The 20,967-nt window shown below is 43.6% G+C and overlaps 1 protein-coding gene across 6 annotated transcripts in view; it reads right to left on the minus strand.

Moving 5' to 3' along the window:
* The window catches only part of AGBL4 (AGBL carboxypeptidase 4), a 1,081,794-nt gene that overhangs the window by 53,187 nt on the left and 1,007,640 nt on the right, over positions 1-20,967 (minus strand). For all 6 annotated transcript variants that reach the window (XM_088791130.1, XM_088791131.1, XM_088791128.1 and 3 more), the window contains 2 exons: positions 6,744-6,896; positions 3,230-3,392 (listed from right to left, as the gene is read on the minus strand). In XM_088791130.1, coding sequence (XP_088647256.1) covers positions 3,230-3,392; positions 6,744-6,896 — 316 coding nt within the window. The remainder of the gene's footprint in view (positions 1-3,229; positions 3,393-6,743; positions 6,897-20,967) is intronic.

Here is a 20,967-nt window from a genome sequence, read left to right on the forward strand (position 1 = left end):
TTTAATTCCCAAAGCAGAGGTTGGACACGCGGAAGGCCCTGCGTCCCTTCCTGAAGGTGGCGATGCTCCTCTTAGCCCAGTTACGGGACGTGCTGAAGGGCGCTCTCTGGGATGATGCTGGCGCTGTCATCACAACCCAGCTCCCCTGACTCCTAGTCTAGAGGACACTTCCTCTCAGACTGGATTGCCAGTCCCATTAGACCATGTAATTTCTTTTTCTGATTGGGACATGGAGCCAGCAGCCAACAAAGATCACAGTCTGTCTGCCTGAAGTCTCCCTCTGTTGTGAGATGAAGGTTTTAAAAAGTGCATTTCAAACAGCAACCAGGTTAAATCACACCCGTGTGTGTTGAAGTAGCCTGAGCTTGCCCGGTGCCTCTTCTCATCCCCTGGACGACAGAACAAGGCAGGGCAGCTCCAACAGAATCATGGCTGCTCAGCTCATGTGCAGCCTCCCTACTCACCCTGAACTCCTTCCCATCACTCGCTCCCATTCCCCACAGACAGCCCCACCCCATCACTCACCGAGGCTTCTCAGTTCCATGTTCTAAATTCTCCACAGCACCACCAGAGTCGAGGCCGGAACAATCTCCCACCCGGATTGTCCTCCCAGCCTCCGAATGCATGGCCCTGACTACAGTCTTGGGTCCTCCAAACTATCCTCCCCACTAGAGCCACAATGACTTTCCACCATGACTTAAAACCCTTCTATTGCTCTCTATTGCCTTCACATTCAAGTTCAAATTCCTCACAGCTTGCCATGTCAGTCTCTTCTCTTGCATCTGAGTCCTTCAGCCACACTGGGCCACATACAGCTTCTGCAGCACACCTGCCTTCCTCCCCTCTCTGTCTGCAGTATCCTCCCTCCAACAACCCACCATCACCCAATCTGGCTAATTTCTACTCAGTCTTAAAAACTCAGCTTGGGTATCGCTGCCAATGGGAAGACTTCCCTGATCTCCCAGTACTGCGTTGAGTTTCCTTCCTACAGCCATGGAAAGACATTTCTGTCTTTAGTATGTTCACTGCTACATTCCCTGTGCCTAGAACTTTACCTGGCTTATGGTAGACACTCAACATATACTTATTAAATGAAAGTTTTCCATGGCCTTCTGGAATTCTTCCACCACAAGACTTACCGCGCATATTATAATTGCCTCTGTCCTTTTCTCTCCCCAAGTAGATTGAAAACTCTGCAAGTCAGAAAACATGTTTCCTTGTTCAGCATTTTGGCCCCGGTGCTTAGTATGGTTCCTGCATATACAAATGGTGTGTTTACTTGTGATTGGCCATTGAGGGGAGAAAACCATGGGCCTTGGCCAGGAAGGCATTCTGCTAAGAAACACACGTACTTCCAACACAACAGCCTGTCAGAGGTGCTGAGAAAGGGTAGGAGGACTCATCAAATTTGACATCAGAAACCAACTGCAAACTCAGTGCAGGCCTCCTCTGGACAAACCCACATCTCATTGTGAATAGGGGTTGCAGACTCTCCTTTGGTGCACATGCTCAGACTCTCCTTCCAAGCCCTCTGCCTTCTTTGCCATAATGTCATGGGAGAACAAAGTGGGTGCAGTGTGGAATGCGACCTGTGCATGTATTACAGGAGTTAGGCGATCCTAGAGACATCATGGGCTACCCATCATTTGTGTGTGTGTGTGTGTGTGTGTGTGTGTGTGTGTGTGTGTGTGTGTGTAGTCGGCAGCAGGTACATAATAGATGCTCAGCAGTTTGGAAACCGAGGGGCTTCTCCTACGGGCAGAGCCTACTCCCTTGGCCCGGTTTAGCCAGGCAGCTATTAATGCAGACTTGAAGATGACTTCCTCAGCCTTGGTGACTGTAATGAGGGGACCCTTGGCTCTTCTCATGATAACTCCAGTGTTCTGCTGGATTTGGAACACTGCTCTAACACATGGCCTACCTACAGCTCACCCCTCACTTTGGGGCTGTCACCCTGCCTCCTGTGTTCCCAGCTAGGTAATTGGACCCCCTCAGAGCCACTAGGCTGCAACTGACTGAGTGGACTAGTCTTAAGGCATGCCACAACCAGAAAGGATGTTTTCGTGCACAGAGTATGGTAGGAACGCCATAAACACTCACCACAGTTTGAGTAAAGGCTAAAAAGAGCACTTCCACTTCTGGGAAGAGAGAATTTGCATACAGTTCATTTCAACCTTCTCCTTTTTCCTCCTTCAACTACAATTCTTTCTCTAAGAAAGCTAAGTGATACAAAAGAAGAAATAGGTCAATCCAAAAACAAAAAGATAAAGGAAAACAGAAAGTGTCACAATCTGTCACAACATTTAGGCTGTGACCTTGAAATTGAAATCAACACTCAGGAAACTAGAAGTACTCAATGACCCCTAAAAATCAGGCAAGCTAGAAAGTAACCTCTAATTTCATCATGACACACTTGGGGGTTTGGGGAGACATTGTATGAGGAAGCGAAGAGGAAAAGCGATTTGGCAGAAGGAATGCAAATGCAGAGAGAAGTGTGTGGAGGATGGGAGGGAAGATGGAGGGGAGGCACAGGGGAGAGGAAAGGAGGATAGGAAAAAGTGGGAAGACAGAGCAAGGGGAGGGAGAGGAAGAGAGGAAAGGGGGATGGGAAGAGGAGGGAAGACAGGGAAAGTGGAGGAGGGGACATAAGAAGTAGGGAGAGAAACGCAAGACAGGAGTGAAGGGAGAGATAGAAGGAGAGGGACAAGGGGAGAAAAACAAGTAAAAGGAAAAATAGTGAGCAGAGAGAAGAGAACATGAGAAAGCAAGACCACAAAATGATGGAAGGTGAAAAGAGAAAGACTTTTACTTGTTCAGGGTTAGGAGGAGGAGTCAAGACCATCAAGGTCTTCCTCAGCAGCCCTAGGGATGGTCATCCAGCCTGTGTGCTTACACACCTTAGATGCCAGCAGACTCACTTCCTCCCGAGGGAGCGGAGAGGAGAGAGATGGGAGCAGCATAAGGTAAGGGGAGGCCTAGGTCCAGGTGCCTGAGGAAGACTTGAAGCACAGCAGAGGCAGTTGGGAGAGGGGTGTCGATTAGGGGTCAAGCGGGAAACAGACAATCCAAAGGTGCTACCAGCAGACCAGCCACCTCTATCCTCATCCCAGAGTCTCAGCCCTCACCTGCATTGGAGACCAAATCCCTACCTAGTAAATCCTACCAGACCTGGATCCTCTCAGTGCGATGTGGGCTGGCCCAGGGCTTGGTGGGGACCTCCCAAGGATACAGGCTTCCTCGGTGTAGGGCACAGCAGCTGTGGTGCCCCCAATGATGTAGCTGTAGAAGGAGACCTCTAGGGTATAGCAATAGGAAGTGTGGTCCAGGAGCCCACCGAGGAAACGACGGCCAGTGCCTGCTTTCACGGCATCCCGGTTGAAGGATGTGCTGGACTGTGAAAGACAAGTCGGGAGGAGAGAATCAGGGCTGGGTGCCGGCTGGCTATCAGATTTAGAGCACATCTTACAATACCTCTGGGCCTCAGCTTCTTCATCTGAAAAGTGGGATATTAATCCCACATCACAGGATTATTATGCGGATTGATTAAATAAACATAATTAAATAAAAGCATCTAGCAGAGTTCTTGGACACAGTAACTGCCATTTAATAAATATTTGTGAAAATTTGAATGGGGACAGATGCAGCAAGAAAGTAGACAGAGAGCAAGAAGCAATTATGTTATGATGATAATCAGAACTAAAATTTGGGCAGTGCTTTCAACTTAATCATATTGTTTTCCCTGCAGTATCTTGTTTAGGCTTCAAAATAACCCCTTGGGATTGTAAAGTGGCTTAGCCACTATGGAAAACAGTATGGAGGCTCCTCAAAAAATAAGAATAGAGCTACCATATAACCCAGAAATTCCTCTTCTTGGTATCCACCCAGAAAATTTGAAAATACTTATTCATAAAGATATATGTACCCCTATATTCATTGCAGCATTATTCATGGTGACCAAGACATGGAAACAACTCCAATATCCTTCAATAAGTGATTGGATAAAGAAGATGTGGTACATACTGAACCATAAAAAAGATGAAATATTGCCATATGTGACAACATGGATGGATCTTGAGAGTATTATGCTAGGTGAAATAAGTCAGCTAGAAAAGGACAAGAACTATATGATTTTATTCATACGCGGGATATAAAACAAAAAGCAAAAAATGAAAAAGAAACCAAACTCATAGATACAGACAACAGAATGGTGGTTACCAGAGGGGAAGAGGGTGATGAGGACAAAAAGGGTAAAGGGGGTCAAATATATGGTGACGAAAGGAGATTGGACTTTGGGTGGGGAGCACACAATAGAGTCTACAAATGATACATTATAAAGTTGTACACCTGAAATGTATATAATGTTATTAACCAAGTTACCCCAATACATTTAATAGGAAAAATAACTTCAAAATAATCTCTTGGTGTAGGTGTTATAATTCTGCCTCTCTACGGTGAGGAAATTGAGGCTTGTAGAGATGGAGCAAGGAAGTGACACAGTACAGATCTGAACGCAGGACTAAGTGACTCCAGAAACCTCGACACTTCTTCACAATGCACCCCCGTCCATTTGGGAGAGCTGATATCTCATGTCCAGCATCACCAGAGTAGGGATCGTGGATGCTTCTTCACTAGGGTGTCGGCCGCACCCATCACAGGAGAAAGAGAGGGGAAGGAGCAGGCAAGTCAGTGTGTCAAGTCCTCGGTTCCAAATATGAGATGTGAGACAACTTGCTTTATGCGTCTGTCTCAGTTTCCTCATCTATAAAGTGGAGGTGACGATAACATCTCCTTCACAGAGCTGTAAGGGTCAGTTCACTTGAGTTTCAAAGGGTGCCTAGGCTAACTCATGGGGATCTAAATAAATGAAAAGACCACGGTTTTTCTAACAGAATGTGTGGCTTATTCAGCAGGATAAAAGGGAAGAAGGAAAAGAGGGAGAGAAAGGAGGAGAAAAAAACAGCAAAACAAGACAGACATGGAATAAAACAAAGAAGTGTGTGTGTGTGTGTGTGTGTGTGTGTGTGTGTGTGTGTGTGTGTTAAGGTAAAGGAAAGGATGAGAAAATCATAGAATGTCAGATATGAAAGAAACGTTGAAGTCCATGTAGTGAAATCCAGCTCTCGTTTTAGAGTTTGACACTGAGAGTCAGAGAAGAGGGAAGACAGAGATTGGACTGAGGTAGATGACCTTGACCTCGGCCCTAACCTCTTAAGAGGGCTGCAATGCAGGACCATCATCAGGCAAGGCCAGAAATAAAGCTCTGAGCTCATACCCCTTTTGTCAGCCCTGGAAACCTCACCCCTATTAGGATCTCCGAGGCCTGTGGCTCAGCCTCCTAGGGAACCTGGATTCACGAGACCACAGGCTGCTCTGAAATTGGAGTGGTTCCAAAAAGACAAGGGCTTGCCATCCTGAAGACATTCCTACAGAAACAAGCATGGCATTTTTTATCCCAGAGCTACAAATGGGGAGCCACCTGCTTCTATTCTACCACGAAATGCTGGGGGACTTTGCTGAAGATATTCAGCTTCTCTGGGCCATATGTGTGGCTTGGATGTAAAGAGGAGACTGGGCTATATAATCTCCCAGTTCCTTTCGTGGCCTGGCATTTAAAGATTCTGGGATCTTTGAATGTGCATCTTAAACCTCACGGAGAAATTTATCATCTCTACTGATGTCCAGGTCTGAAGCAATGGGCAGGCAAGTTTTCAGCTCATTGAGTTCAAAAATTGCTACCGTGTTTCCCCGAAAATAAGACCTACCCCCAAAATAAGCCCCAGTTAAGACCGTCAGACAGACGGATGCATTTAGTACGTTATGACGATGTTCCAGAAGAAGATGATATGACTGTATTTGAATAAACGTAGATTGTTGTACATGAAAAAATAAGACATCTCCTGAAAATAAGCCCTAATTTTTCTTTTGGAGCAAAAATTAATATAAATAGGGGAAACATGGTAGGACCTTTGTGAACCTCTCCCTCTCTGGCCACATGGAAATAACAGGCCTCGGAGGTCTAGGAAAATGTGCAAAAACTCCCGCTGCTATCCCCACCCCCCGTGCTGATCCGCTCCTTATCTTTTCTCCCTGCCCTTTCCAATATTGCTTTTTTCTGCAAATTATTCTAACTGCCAGCCTCTCCTGTCCTCCTTGGCATGGGAGGTGGGTAGTAACAGCAACAGTTTCTGGAGGCTGCTGAGGTCTTCACTGCCTGCAAAGTACTTTGATATCTATTACTGAATTTGTCCTCCTAGAAAGCTATGACGCAGGCAGGGCAGGAAATCATTACCCACAAATTACTGACAAAGAAATTGAGGTCCAGAAAGGGTCATGGAGGAAGAGGATGGTGGGCGTATGACCCTCTTCAGCAGACTCCTACTAAAGGAACTGAGGCAGGTGAAAAGAAGCCTGGGGCAGGATCCGACATAGGACAGGTGTGCAGTTGCTCAGTGAGTTTCTTCTCTTGTTAATGCTGGAGTCAGATCAACTAAACAAATGCCAGCTCCTCAGAAAAACCAAGCACTCGCTGCCTTTTCAAAGGGTCTCCTTCCTGACTGGTGATGAGTGGCTTGAGGGCACGGCATAGCTTTTTATCTCTATCTTTATCATCCACGCAAGACCTGGTTCAGAGTTGGTGTTCCGTAAATGTTAAACCAAACTGAACTGAGTGAGGAGACAGAGAGGGAGAGGGGCAGGGTGGGGAGGGGTAGCTGGGGCTGGCTGAGGGAGAGCTCTTGACTTACGTAGGAGAAGTCCTCGGCGTTCTGACAGAGGAGCTTGGGGAAAATGGCTTGCCTCTGGAATCGTTCTTCATCCTCAAAGATGTTGCCGTACATGAAACCATTCATCATGGTGGAGTGGGCGTGGATGTCAATATAAAACTCCAGGCTTGTTTTCTGTTGAGAGAAAGGATAACAAATGAGGAGTCTGGGGTTACAGAGCTTACCTTAAAGGGACCAGACACAGCTCCCACCTCGCCTCCACACACAGACACTTCTTTTTGAGTTGGTCCTGTGTGTCAGCTGATTTAGCAGCCATTTGCAATGTGATTGGAGGTGGTAAGACCTGTGAGGATTAATTTCTCCTCACTTTTAGTATCATATCCCTCAGGTCTGAGAGCACTATCATTAGCATCGCTCCTTAGCGTTCTCCTGAAGACGTGAGGTTTTCGTTGGGTGAAGTCATGGTGGTACTTACTCAGAAGAGTTAATACAGTCATAACTAAAGGTATTAGAATGTGTTTCTCTGATTAATGAGAAATACCTTCAGGCAACACATTTGTATTTACATTGGACCTGCTTATGGTTTTGTCCAACTGGGCCATTTCTAGTTGAAGGGGTCTGGGTAAATCATGGCCCCACTTTGAGCTTCACCTGTCTTATTTGAAAAATGGTTATTGTAATTTCAACCTCAGCGAGTTACAGTGGGAATCAAATACTGTAATAATAACTACTATCATTTACCATTCTGGGAGCTTTACCTATGATAGCCTAGTTAATTCTTTTATTTAACCTCATTTCAGGATGTCACACCCACTCCCCAATAATATATAAATAGTGCATGGAAAAAAACCCACCTCGTAATCTGTCAAGGTGATTGTGACTAGTCTTTCTCTGCTGTTTGCGTACACATATTTAAGGTACTCCATAGCTTGATATGGTATCACTTGTTAACATTCCCATTATGGGCTCCCTGAAGGTAGGGGGACTGTCTGTAAAGAACCCAGTGCCTGTACATGAAGGATGCTTAGTAACTGTGTGCAGAATGACTGAACAAGTGACCCCAGAGAGATTACTCCAGAAATGGTAATGGACTGGCAGGAACTGGGGAATTTCTAGGTCCTGAGATCTTCAATCTCAAATGCAACCTTCTCTTCCTACACATCAGCCCAAGTTATATCTATTAATCCTTCCTGAGAGTAACAGAGGCCCCAAATGGGGGAGGGACTCGTCCAAGCTCATGGCATAACTGGAACTGAAGCCCAAGTCTCCTGAAGCCTGGCACAGTTAACTTATCAGCAACGGGCAAAGCTGGAAACAGCCAAAGCCAAACCTGGCCACCTGGTCATCCCTGTCTAGCATACACAGTCCTGGGAAAGAAGAGAAGTCCGCGCTTAGAAGGATTCTCCCTCCTTGGGACACTTTCAAACGAAGTTAAAACCAAATGAAAACCATGTTGCTTCTAGAATGCGGGCTTGATGACTGTCATTTTATTTGCCTCAGAGTTGGAGTGAAAAATTATGTCTTGCTGAGCTCCCAGTTTTCTGGGTAGCATAAGCTGTCTTTTGAGACATATAAGATGCACTGCTCTGTGTGATATTAAACTCATCATTTTCAGCTTTGGAGGTGGAATACACAATGATTCAACAGGAGCCCTATAAAAGTCATCTTGGCAATTTTATTTTCTTCAATTGTCTGTCTTTTTCTCTGAGCATTTGATGAGCTGCAGAGGAAAGGATGAGGTAGAGAGATGACTTAAGAAACGTGTAAGAAAAATCTACAATGTATACTTTGGGATGTCAGACTAGAGAGGGTCTTGAAAACAGGCTCTCTGGTCTTTCTTGGATCAGCCCTGAGTGGGGACGTCACTTGCTTAAGGCCAGACAGCGAGTTGGTAAAGGAGCGAGAACTAGAATCTGGCTCTTCTGATAACCATTCCGGAGTGGCTTCCGCTACCCCATCTAACACCTGGCACCTAGTGTGAGTTCAGTAATCAGCAGGTGAATTATACTGATTCACATGGTTCAAAACTCAAGGGAGGTTTTTCACAAAAAATCTCCCTTCTAGTGCCATCCTCCAGACACCCAGTTTCAGTCCCTAGAGGCAATGCATGTTAACAGGTTCTCATGCATCCTTCCAGAGATAGTTTATACATAAACAAGTAGAAATTCCTCACCCTTCCTCCCAACACACACAGATGGTGACATATTAAACATATTATTCAGAGCTGCTTTGTTTTTACCCCTTACCATGTCTTGGAGGTAATTTTTTCTCGGTGTGTAAAGAGTTACATCATCTTTTGAACATATATAAACTATTTAACCAGTCCCCTTTAATGGACATTTAAGTTATCCAACCTTTTGCTGTTACAAATAATGTCTTAGTGATTGACTGCATATACACTATTTCACACACATAAAATTATATGTAGGATAAATTCCTAGAAGTAGAATTTCAGGGTCCTCTGTGCATTTGCAATTCTGGTCAATATTGACAGATTAACTTCCTTCTTAGAAGGACCAATTTACACTCCTAGCAATGTACTATTAGGTTGGTGCAAATAATTGCGGTTTAAAAGGTTAAAAATAATTGCAAAAACCACAATTACTTTTGCACCAACCTAATACAACCTTATTGTCAATTGCCTTGACAAGATAGGTGGAATAAAAGTTTCTGATATTTGCCAATTAGATGGATCATAAATGATTTCTAAGATTAGTTTTAATCTGGATTTCTCTTAGTATAATTATGTTTTATTATATGGTTAAGTTTAAACATATTATTTCATATGTTTAAGAAATATTAGCATTTGCTTTTCTATTAATTGTCTCTTTGTATCCTTTGCCTATTTTAAAAACTGGATTGTTGGGCTTTCTTATTGATTTATAGAAACTAGATATTAGGGAAATTAGCTTTTATGTGCCATATAAAAATATTTTTCTTCAGTTTGTCATTGTTTTTGACTTCACTTCTATGAATACTTCTTGCCATGCAGAAATTTTTAAATGCGAATTTTTTACACAGAATTATGAATCTTTTCTTTTCTGGGTCAAATTTTTTCATTGTTTATTCTATTATTTTATGGTTTCCTTTTTTATATTTAAATATTTCATTTCAAATTTAATTTACATGGATATAGGGTGTGACGTAAAAATTAAACTTTATTGTCTGACACCACTTATTAAATTGTGCATCTTTTCCACTGACTTGAAAAGCCATCTTTACCATATAAATTTTTTATATTTGGGTTTAGTTTTGGACTTTTAATCTGTTCTAATCAGTTGTCTATTTGTGTGTCAGTACCATACAGTTTTAATTATGTTTACAATGTATGCTAATATTTGGAGGGCTATTATCATCTCATTATACTTTTCCCAACTTTTCGTGTATTTCCTTGGATATTTTTCTGTGTGATCTTTATAAGTAGCTTATTTAGTTTTTCTTGCTCCCAAAATCCTGTCAATTTTCTCAATATTTGTAATATAATCATATTAGATTTTCATATTAATGTAGGAAGAATTGACTCTTATGATTTGAGCCTTCCAATTCAAGAATATATTTTCACTTTCTATTTATTAAAATTTTCTTTAGGGTACAGCAGGAAGTTTTAAAAGTTTTGTTGTTGTTTTTGGGTTGATGCTAAGGCAGTTTATATTTTTAATTGCTGTTATAAATATGATGCTTTCTTCTATTAAACCTTCCAACTGGTGTTTCTTTATAAATATAAAGTCTCTTGTTATCAACATACTAAATTTTTACCTAGACACTTTACTAATTTCGTTATTTCTAATAATTTCTCTTTTGTTTTTCATTTTATTACTTATTCAACAAATAGTCACTGATTACCTACTATGTGTCACAGCGTTCTAAGCACTGGGGCTATGCACGAGGCAGTGTCTGGGCACTAAGAATATAGCAATGAACATAATAGAAAGCTCCTGATCTCAAAGAGTTTGCATTCTATGGAGAAAGAAAATAAATAAATCAATTAATAAATATACAAGGTGTCAGGAGGTTTGAGACAAATAAAGTACAGGAAGAGAATAGAGAGTAACAGAGTTTCTAGAAAAACAGAAACTTAAATGGAGTAGGAGAGCAAGGATATCGGGTGGAAGAATCTTCAAGGAAGAAGAAGGAGTAAATGCAAAAGTCACTAGACGGCATGTTTGAGGAACAGCAAGGAGGCAGGATGCCTGGGAAGAGGGAGTGAATAAGGGGACAGTTTTCCAGGTTTGAAATCTTATCACCTGCATAAAGTAATCTTGTTTCTTTTTTAGTTTTTGTTATTCTAATTTCTTTTTCATCTCTATCTGCATAGTTAGTACCTCTAAAACAACATTAAAGGATGAGTAGTTTCTAAGTCCCTTCCCACTCTGAGATTCTAGGGTCTGGAATTAGAGTAAAGGTATAGGAAATTGACCCGAATAGGGTCTGAGTTTGAGATCTTAGTTCTTTTTCTTCCTCATTACACATATTCAGCACTTTTCTGGGAACGCCAAAGACCACAAATGCTAATTGCAACAACATTGTGATTATGTTTTGTGCCTAAACTGGCTTTATGAGCTTGTATTGACCCAGTTAGAATGGCGTATGGACGGCAGAAGCAGAGTTTCTAACTCTGGTTCTAATGTTAATAGAATCTGTGGCCATGGGCAAGTAGCAACTCTTCACTGTGCCTCAATTTCCTCATCTTTTAAAAGTGGTCATTGGATGAAATAAAGATTTGACTTCCTTAAACTTTTCATGATTTTTTCTCATCCTCAGTTAAAAGAAATCCCTCATTCTTTTACAAACAGCTTCTCGCTTGGATGTTGATATCGGGACCTGTTACTATACACCTAATATGGCTGGTAAGTATCTCTGTCCAGCTGTGAGCTCCTTGAGGACAGCGACCCTATCTGATCCAAGTCCTATCTTCTCTTACTTGTTCTACTACAACAGCTTCTTACCTGGTTTCCTTGCTGCGTCACAGTGAGCATTTTAAATGCAAACAAATCATGTTACTTCCCGTCAAAGCTGTTCTACACTTCCCTATTGCTCACAGGATAGAGTCTAAGCCCCTTAATAGATTTTAAAAGGCCCTGCATGATGTGGTCCTTGCCCTCTGTCTAGGCTCAGCTCTTGCCACCTGTCTGATATTTTACACTCCAGCTACATGGATCTACCTGGAGTACCTCAGACCGCTGTGCTCATGACTATTGTGGCCACATTTACACATAATCAGTATCTCCTCTGAGGAGAATACATTTTCTCTTTACCTGACTAACTCTGATGCAACCTAAAAATTTAAGGGAGAAACTGAGTAGATGCTCACCAATACCATTTCCTTTCCCTGGATCATGGAAGATATTTCCCGGTCTCCCTTGACACTTGGTTGAGATCTAAGGAGATGTGTGGGTAGTTGTGACAACTGCCACTTCCGGGCCTTGCCATAAAACTCATATATAATCACCCACATTCTTTCTTGTGCATGGAAGCTACATGTGAAAACAACGATGGCATAACAAGGAAGAAGCCTACGTCCCTGAATCAACACTGGAAGGAAAACTGTCAGGGGAGTCACCTGACTGGCATTAAACTTTGATGAACCTTTTGCTGTATTGAGAGACTGAGATTTGGGGATTGCTTGTTATAGCAGCTAATATTACTCATCTGACTGGTACAAAATCTCAATTCAAATAACCTTATTTTATCCCTCAGGATAAGTTAACAGCCTCCTCTGTACTCTCATAATTCAGAGTACAAATCTCTCTCATGGCACTTGCCACATGACATTATAATGCTTTGTTTATTTCTATCTCCCATTAGAATGCGAGCCTTTTCAGGGCACAGACCATACTTTGTTAATTTTTTAAATCCATAGGATCAGAGCCAGGCCTGGTATATAATAGGTTACCATAAAGGTTTGGTGAAGAAATGAATGAAAAATGAATCAATGGAAGAATGAGTGAATTAAATGAATGAGCTGATGCATCGTAGGTTTTGTCCAGCAGTCACATGTGGTACTTTTTTGCAGCCACATCTGAGCAAGGGTTGTGTCACTAATGCATGGCCCTTAATTACAATTCGGAATTGAGAATGGAAGTAGAAGAAAGCATCTCTATTCTTTCCTTCTAAACTTAAGAACCTTAATTAAAACCAAGTGATAAGGGTTGTCCCCTTGCCAGCAGCCAACAGCTCATCTGCAATCAGGGGCCTAAAGAGTAAATTAAAATCAGTGCCAATAAAATTAAAACTACCTTAGGGCATATTTGCAACATAATTTAGTGTGGAGTTTCCTTCTTCCTAGACACTGGGGAGGAAATGGGTTTTCTTTTTTTTTTTTTTTTTTTCTTTCTACATTCTGAGCTGCTTCTCTTCTTCACCTCACTGGGCACAGGCCAAAACTGAGCTGGGTGCTGTGATGTGGTGCTGAATTTCACATTTGGGCTGTACTTTATGGTTTATTACAGACTCAATCCAATGAAGGAAGGGACATGCAATCCAGCAAGGGCAGAGTGGTTTATCTCAGGTTTGGAGATGAGAAAGAAATAAGCTTACGTGGGGCTAATGGCAAATTGAGGAGGGTGAGCTGCTTTGTTAATTCCAGTCTTACAGAGGAGGGACTGGAGCTCAGAGAGCTTTAAGTAACTTGCCCAGGGTTATGCAGTAGGGAGTGGCAGAGCTGGGATTTAAACCTGGGCGTCTGGATGCAAGCTGGTACCCTGCACCCTTGCTGTGTTCCCAGGAGCTCGCTGTGTCTAGCGAGGCAATCTCCCTGATCAGAATCATACGTAAGGAAGTCCTGTGCATGTTCCTTCGTCTCTGAGCTGGGGGACCTTGAGGTCTGAAGACTGACCCCCTCAGGCTTAGCCTCTTAGAAGGGCATGGCAGGGAGGGGTGTTTGGTAGGAGCGAGGAGTGTTAGAGAACATCCAGATAGCTACCTTGATGAGATTTGCCCTAGGAAGCTGTTTCCTCATGGGCAAAGCTCCAAATCTTTTTTTTTTTAATTATCATTAAAATATCTCCTTTTAAAAAAATGTTTAAGTAGATATTTATGGAAGTCGGGTGCTGTCCTAAGGCAGAAAGGAAAATTTTTCAGAAAAGAATTGAGAACTCTTTCTTTAAAAACAACCAAGCAAATCAAACAAATGAAACCGTGTAAAGGTCCTTTATCGTACATGGTCCAGATCGCTGAAGTGGCAGAGTTAAGGCTTCCCTCCTCAGGCACGCCCTGAATGTGGCTGGACAGAGATTCCTGCACCAAAACGGATGGGGACAAAAACAGGGGCAACCACATAAGAAACCCAAGCAGCTAGCCCTGGAAACCGAGGGCATGGGCTACGGGCCCTTATCGCCTGTCTCTCTCCATCTTACACACCAGCCTGACAGAACACCTGCAACTTCCCAAGCACGTGCATGTTCCCCTACTCTGTGCTTCTGCGTCTGCAGTTCCTGCTGGTGGGAATGCCGATGCCCTCCCTTCCTTTCCCTGCCTGGTAACATCTTGCTCATCTTTCACTGCCAGGCCTAATGGCCCCTTATCCAAGGCACCTTCCTTGACTTTCCCAGTGACAGCAGCTCTCTTCTCTGGACTCCACAGATTTTTAAAATATCCTTCTGTTAAAGTGTTTATCATCAGTTCGTTCATTCATTCATTCATTCATTCATTCATTCATTCATTCATTCAACAAATATTTACTATGAACCTACCATGTTCCAGGACTTGGGGGTGAATAATAGATGAGGTTCCTGCCTTTAAGGAGCTGGCACCCAGGTGGGGATGACAGACCATGGACAGCAGCCAGGCAAGGTGGTCACACATTGTACTCCATGCTAGGAAGGCACTAAGGTAAGCCACAGGACGGGGACTAACTGGTGGATCGGGGAAGGGTCTACTTCAGGTCGCGTGATCGGGAAAGGCCTCTGACATTTGAGCTGAGACTTGAAGGACGATAAGAATAAGACATTCAAAGAGGCTGGCAAGACAATTCTGGGCAAACAAAGGCCTTGAAGCAAGGATGAGTGTGGCATTTTCAAAGGGCAGTGGCTGGACTGTGATGGACATGGGAGGTGAGCTTGGATAGAGGTTCACATGGTCTGGCTCACGTAGGCCTTGCAGGGCGGGGCCAGAGCTGCTAGTGTATCCTGTGTGCAGTGGAAAATCATTTTCACAGGGGAATGCGGTAAAGGATGACTTTGCTTATTGTGTAGATAGTGGAGTTTAGAGGGGCATAAGTAGAAGCAGATGAACATTTCCCCCAAGAGATCACAGTAGCCTGCGTTAGAGTGGTGCTGGCAGAAATGAAAAACGAAGGACGTATTTGATAAGTATTTTGGCCACACCGCCATCAGACCTGCGCATGGATTATATGGAGGAGGAATCCAAGATGGATCATAGGTTTGTGACGTGAACAACTGAGACAGTGGTACCATGTAGAGAGATGGAGAAGGCTGGGAGGAAGCCCAGGTGGCACAGTGGCAAGGAAATCAAGAGTTCTGATGCGGACATCACATGGGATGTGACAAGTAGGCAGTTAGCTAGATGAAAATGGAACCCTGGGGAGAGGACTGAACTGGAGATAAAAGGTAGGCACCACTGCGAGGGAAGTGACTCTGGGACTCCCAACACGGCTGGGAGGCGGTGTCGGCCAGGACGGGGACTAACTGGGGCCTCTGAAGTTGAGTTGAGTTTAGAAGGAAGAAGCAAAGGAGAGGTAGAGTGGCCGGGGAGGGAGGAGAAACAAGGACAATGTGCTTTCATGAAAACCAAGAGAACAAAAACATTTTAAGAAGGAGGGAGTGCGCTGCGAACCCCACAAAGGCTACGATCCCGCTTAGTCTACGGCCGTAGCCATAGGGCCCAGCACACAGTGAGTACTCAGGAGACATCTGTTAAGTGACTAAATGAATAGATGAGTGGACGAACCAGGTGTCCTGGATTTGGAGAAAGAAGTGGTGAGGGGTGTGGTGACAGGAGTCTCAGGGCCTAGATTCCATCTGGAGAAGCAACAGAGGGAGGATAATAGTAACAACAGAGCACTTACTACGTGCCAGGCACTCCTTAATCCTCCAAACCCCAACAGACAGAAACATCACTTACAAATAAGGAAATTGAGGCATTGATAGGGTAAGTAACTTGGAAGGGAACCCCCAGACCACAGGGTGGTCACTGAAAGAACCCAAGCAGTTTGGCCCTACAGTCCGCACTCTTAACCATGACACCACCATTGAAAGCTGTTGACAGCTTCCGATGTATGGTCTTGTAATAATTCTTATAACAACCCTATGAAGTGAGTACTTCTATCATCATATGAGGAAACTGAGGCAAAAAGCTTGCACATGACAGAACTGAGATCTAAGCCCAAGTCTTTCTGCACTAAGGCTAAGCTCTTTATCTCTAAGCTATTCAGAATGGCCCAGTCCCTGCATCTCTGGGCTCTTTGGCTTCCGCAGAATAAGCTTCAGGACAAAGGAAATTTGTGAGCGTAATGATTAAGGTGTGAGGTAAAAGCACCAGTGGCAACAAGATGAGGAGTAAAAACATTTTTCTCCTTCTAATTTGTCTCTTACAATCCTACTCTACTTAGAAGTGAAAAGGAAAATCTGCATCTACACGGAGGCATTTTTGCATCTTCCCCTTCTAAGGACCCAGGAAGAGCCAGGTCAGGCCTGGCAGGAAGGAGCCTTTCTTTGCTTCCATCTTCTCCTCCACCTCTGCCTAGAAAAAGGGAGAGAGACCAGAGGCTCAGAGCAGCAGGTCTGGGTTCATAACAGACCTTCCCAGGGCAAAGGAATACCTGACCTCTGTCTCCTGCTCCCATAGCAGTGATTGGTGACTCTAGTGTTGACCATGGCAATGATGAGAATAAGAAGGAAGTAGTGTGGGTTTGGGACCTGGTAGACTTGGCTTCAAGTGTCAGTGTAGCCATGGTTGTAGAAATTAGTTTCCCTCTCTGAGCCTCAGTTTCCTCACCTAAAAATTGGGGATAATGATCCCAACCTCACAGGAATGTTGTGGAGTTAAATGAGGGAACTGGCTTTGTGCCTAGCAAACTGTCTGGCGGCTTACCCACTCTCAATGCGTTCTTTTCAATCACACGGTGATACTATGTGCAGGCGCTGTGCTTAGCACCAGGGATGTGGACCTTGAGCTCAAAACCTTACAGGGAAGATGGGCATTTTGAAAGGAGCTCCATGTGCAATGAAAGGTTCAAGGAGAGGTACAGGGGCTATCGTAGCACATATATGGAGGGGGAGTGGCGACTCAGCTCATATAAATGTAAGTTTATTCCTTATTCAATAGGACATCTATTGACAATGACCATTATCCTGCATGTTTGAGAGCTTATAAACTAGTCTCACACCAAGGTAACTCATTTGATTCTCTCAACAATCCACTGAAGTAAATGGGGTCATGATCTTATTTCTCAGCAAGAAGCTCAGAGACTGGCTTGTGGAGCTCTCATAGCAGGTTAGGGCCTGAACTGGAGTTTTAACTTCCATCTCACTGCCTGCAAAGCCTCTGCTTGATCCTTGCCCTTGGTGGGTCTCCCGGGGACCCACTTCTGCATCAAGAGTGGAAATATATACACGTGGAAAAGCCATACTTTCCCAGGAAGCCCCAGTCTGAGCAGGAAGATGAGACAAACTAAGAAGAGGACTGAGATATAATATTTAAGCCTGTGAGAGCCAAGGGACATTTTAATTTCATAATTAAAAGTTAATGTTGCTTCATTATAAATCAAAGGCTGATGAAACTAGGGCACCCCCAGGAACATATTAGGAACTCAGTAAATATGTGTGGCCTGACTGGAGACATCTCCTGTAGGAGGTTGTTAGCTGATCCAGAGGGGTAACAACGTACATCTAACCACTGAGCTGGGGGTGTAGTCGGTCCCAGGAATTCAATCTTAATTCCTTTCTTCCCAGGAAACTCATCTTGCGAATTAGGAGTTAGTCTCTCCTACTAACGTGCTCTGTGACCCTTTCCTCTCGTCAATTTCCCCTACTAGAGAATGGATTTGGTGATTTCTTAGGGCCCATTATACCCCGAGAGTCTTCTATCTTTCAATCATCACATCTTCCTGCTTTGCACTGTCTTGTTTTGTTTTTCTCCTCCCTTTGGCCTCTGAAGACAGCTTCTGCCAGCCCATCCTACCTTATCTCCTTCAAGACCCGAGTGCATGGTCCTTTCCCTGGGTATGGCCCTGTGGTAAGAGCCTACTGCAAGACAGCAGTTCAACCATTTCCTCAGGCAAATTCAGGCCTTCCCATCTGTTGGAGCAGATATCACCGTTTTTCAAAGAAGTGTTCAAGGGTGCCAACATTTATGCGAAACTATGTACTTTATCCTGGAGAAAAATAAGAGGGCTCCTGTGTGCGTTCTTCAGTACAGGTGCCTGGGGAGAGGAGGAGCAGAGAAGAAAGGTGCAGGTGGGGATCTGATGTCTGTTCCTTTACTTTCTCCCCTTCCTTCTCCCACTCTTTCACGTTGCCCCGTCTCTCACTTTATTCCTTCTCTCCTCCTGTCCCCCTTTCCTACCTCTCTCTCTTTTTTCCTAGTGCAGAGAGGGAAGACAGACAAAGAAACTAACAAGTGTACGTAAGTTGGTCAGGTGCTCTGAGAGACGCATGTGAAGATTGGATGAAGGACAGCCGAAGGAACCACAGATTTACTGGGTGGTCAGGAAAGACTCCGTAGAGGGGACTATTGAGCAGATCTTGAAAGACAAGAAGGTGGTCACCAAGTGGGCACTATGCAAAGGAGCCTCCAGTGGAGAGAAAGGTGTTTTCGGCAAAGGGAGCTGTGTAAGCAAAATCCTCCAGAAATAAACCCACCCGGACTATGAAGGGAACGCTCAGGTGTTTGGTATGATGGAAGGGCAACAGGGGGTAGAGTGAGAAAGGGGCTAGAGAAGCTTCCATGGACCCATTCATGGAAGGTCTTGAAAGACACTAAAAATTCAGGACTTTTCCTGTCTCGTAGAAAACACAGAGAAAGATTTATGGACGTATAACATGATTACGTTTGCATTTTAGAAACTAGGCAATGCATTTACGTTGCATTAGAGGTTGTGCGACTCAAAGGCACGTAGAATGTTAGGACATTTTTATTACAGTCCAAGCGAAAACTAATTGAAAATACAAGGTTCTGAATTAAAGCAAGGGCAGGGAGGATGAGAAGAAGTGTGCAGATATGAGCTCTTATACAGTAAGATCAATAGTGCTGGATAGAGCCATTCATTGAGACTGAGGACGTCACCATCTTGTAAGTTTGAATTGAACACGTGCCTCCTCGGTACTTGTCCCAGGTCGGGTAAGATGCTATCAGATGGTTTATGTTCTTAGGTTATGTCATTTTGATCTGAACAAGTGGATTTTTCCTAAACATAGCTATTTGAGTGAAGGAAACATGTTTCCCATGTAATTGTGTGTTTCCTATAAAAATAGAGCTCTTTATTAATATAGGTAAGCATAAGCATGGCACATTTTTGATAGGCTATATGAATCAGAACAAGAGTATAAAAAAATCAAACCCCAAATATACATACGCAGACATCTGGGTCCCCCACTGGAATGTAAATGGGATGAGGGCAGGGGTTTTCTCCAGCTGTTACTTTGCTATAGGCTTTCACTCTCTGGAGGAGAAGAGATTGATTGTTACGGACTGTTTCCCTCAGCCAGCCAGCAGCAAGGAGTGAGGGGGCATTTGTGAGAGGTGAGCTAGGGTCAGACAAGGACGTGTGGGCACAAACCAGACTTTATCTCTTGGCTTAAAGGGAAGTCCCAGAGCAGTGCAGCCCCCTTCATCTATTAGGCAGGTGCAAAAGTAATTGTGGTTTAAAAGGTTATAATACAACTACATAAAAATCTTCATCAAAGTCCCACAGAATGAGTTTGTGGCTTCTCTGGCTCTTGAATTGTCTGGAATTTTGCTCCCCCACACCCTTTCCTTTGACACATGAAATACCATGGACACCTACACAACTTGTTTGCTGTGTTGTCTCATTCTCAGCATACCCATTTCACAGATGAATACACAGCTCAAGATCACACAGCTAAGTGGCAGAGTCAGGGATAGAACCTAGACCTTCTATCCACAGTACAAATTCTTCCCATGATGACATTCTGTCTTGAATCTCTAATTTTGGCCTGGTCTTAGGGGAGCCGAGAGAGCAGATTAACAGCAGGCCTGGGAAATATTTCCCATATATGAATATGAGGTCTTTGATGACTTGCCTCTGTCTCGAACCTCATCTCCTGCTGTCTGCTAACAGGCACCCAGTGCTTTACTAAAGCTATACTAAACCAGCAGCTTCCAGGCCATGTCATGCTCTTCTGTGCTTCCCAAGTCTTTGCTGATGCTGTTCCCTCAGACGAGAAGGTCTTGCTCTACCTAGCCATCCTTCAGGGTGCAAAACAAGCATCTCTTCTTCTGTGAAGAGCACCTTAACTCATCTGGATATGGTTGGTCATGCCCTCTTTCACTGACATTGTCACTCAACCTTCCGCATTTATGACACTCATCTCACAGTTTCATTATCATTGCTATGTGTATCTATTTCCCCCACTGGACTAAGCACTGGTCAGGACATGGAATCATGGTATCGCCAACACCTAGCACAGTGCCTGGGACATAGTAGGTGCTGAGGGAATCCTTATTGAATAAATAAATGTATGAATTAATGAGGGAGAAGAAAACATGCCTGAGCAGAGATGATCTCCATCCTTGACCTTATGTGAAAAATGTTATGGAATAGGGAGAGAAGGGCAGGCATCAAAGGGATATAACGGGTAAAAAAATTCTCTGTTCCTCTGGGTTCCTTCCCACCCCCCTTTTTTTTATTTCTTGCTATTGGAACAAAGCTAAAGAGTACATCATAAGCAAAGCTGTATTTTCTGTTTATTGCCACCAGGTTAATAACAGTAATGGTGCGAGAAGAAAATGAGGTGTTATGTAAAAATCCTGCATTGCAGATTTTGCTGCTGATGTAAAGAACTCAATAAAGTGTAACACTTTAATCATAGAGATAAAAATCACACAGCAGTTTCCCACAGGCGCCCAGAGCCTTAAGACAAAATAGTTGTGGGGAAATGAGAGATGAGAGAAGAATATTATCAGGCATCAGAAAAGTTAGGCTTGGGCTTTTGTGTTTTTTTCCTTTGTCTCTAAAAAATGGAATAAGATTTTTTTTCTATCTTCTTCCAAGACATCTTGTATGAATTTCTGTATTCTCTGGAGGACATGCTCAGACTTCTGGGGG

Source organism: Rhinolophus sinicus, chromosome 14, assembly GCF_057876585.1.
Source record: "Rhinolophus sinicus isolate RSI-liver-muscle chromosome 14, RSI-T2T, whole genome shotgun sequence".
Taxonomy (NCBI): domain Eukaryota; kingdom Metazoa; phylum Chordata; class Mammalia; order Chiroptera; family Rhinolophidae; genus Rhinolophus; species Rhinolophus sinicus.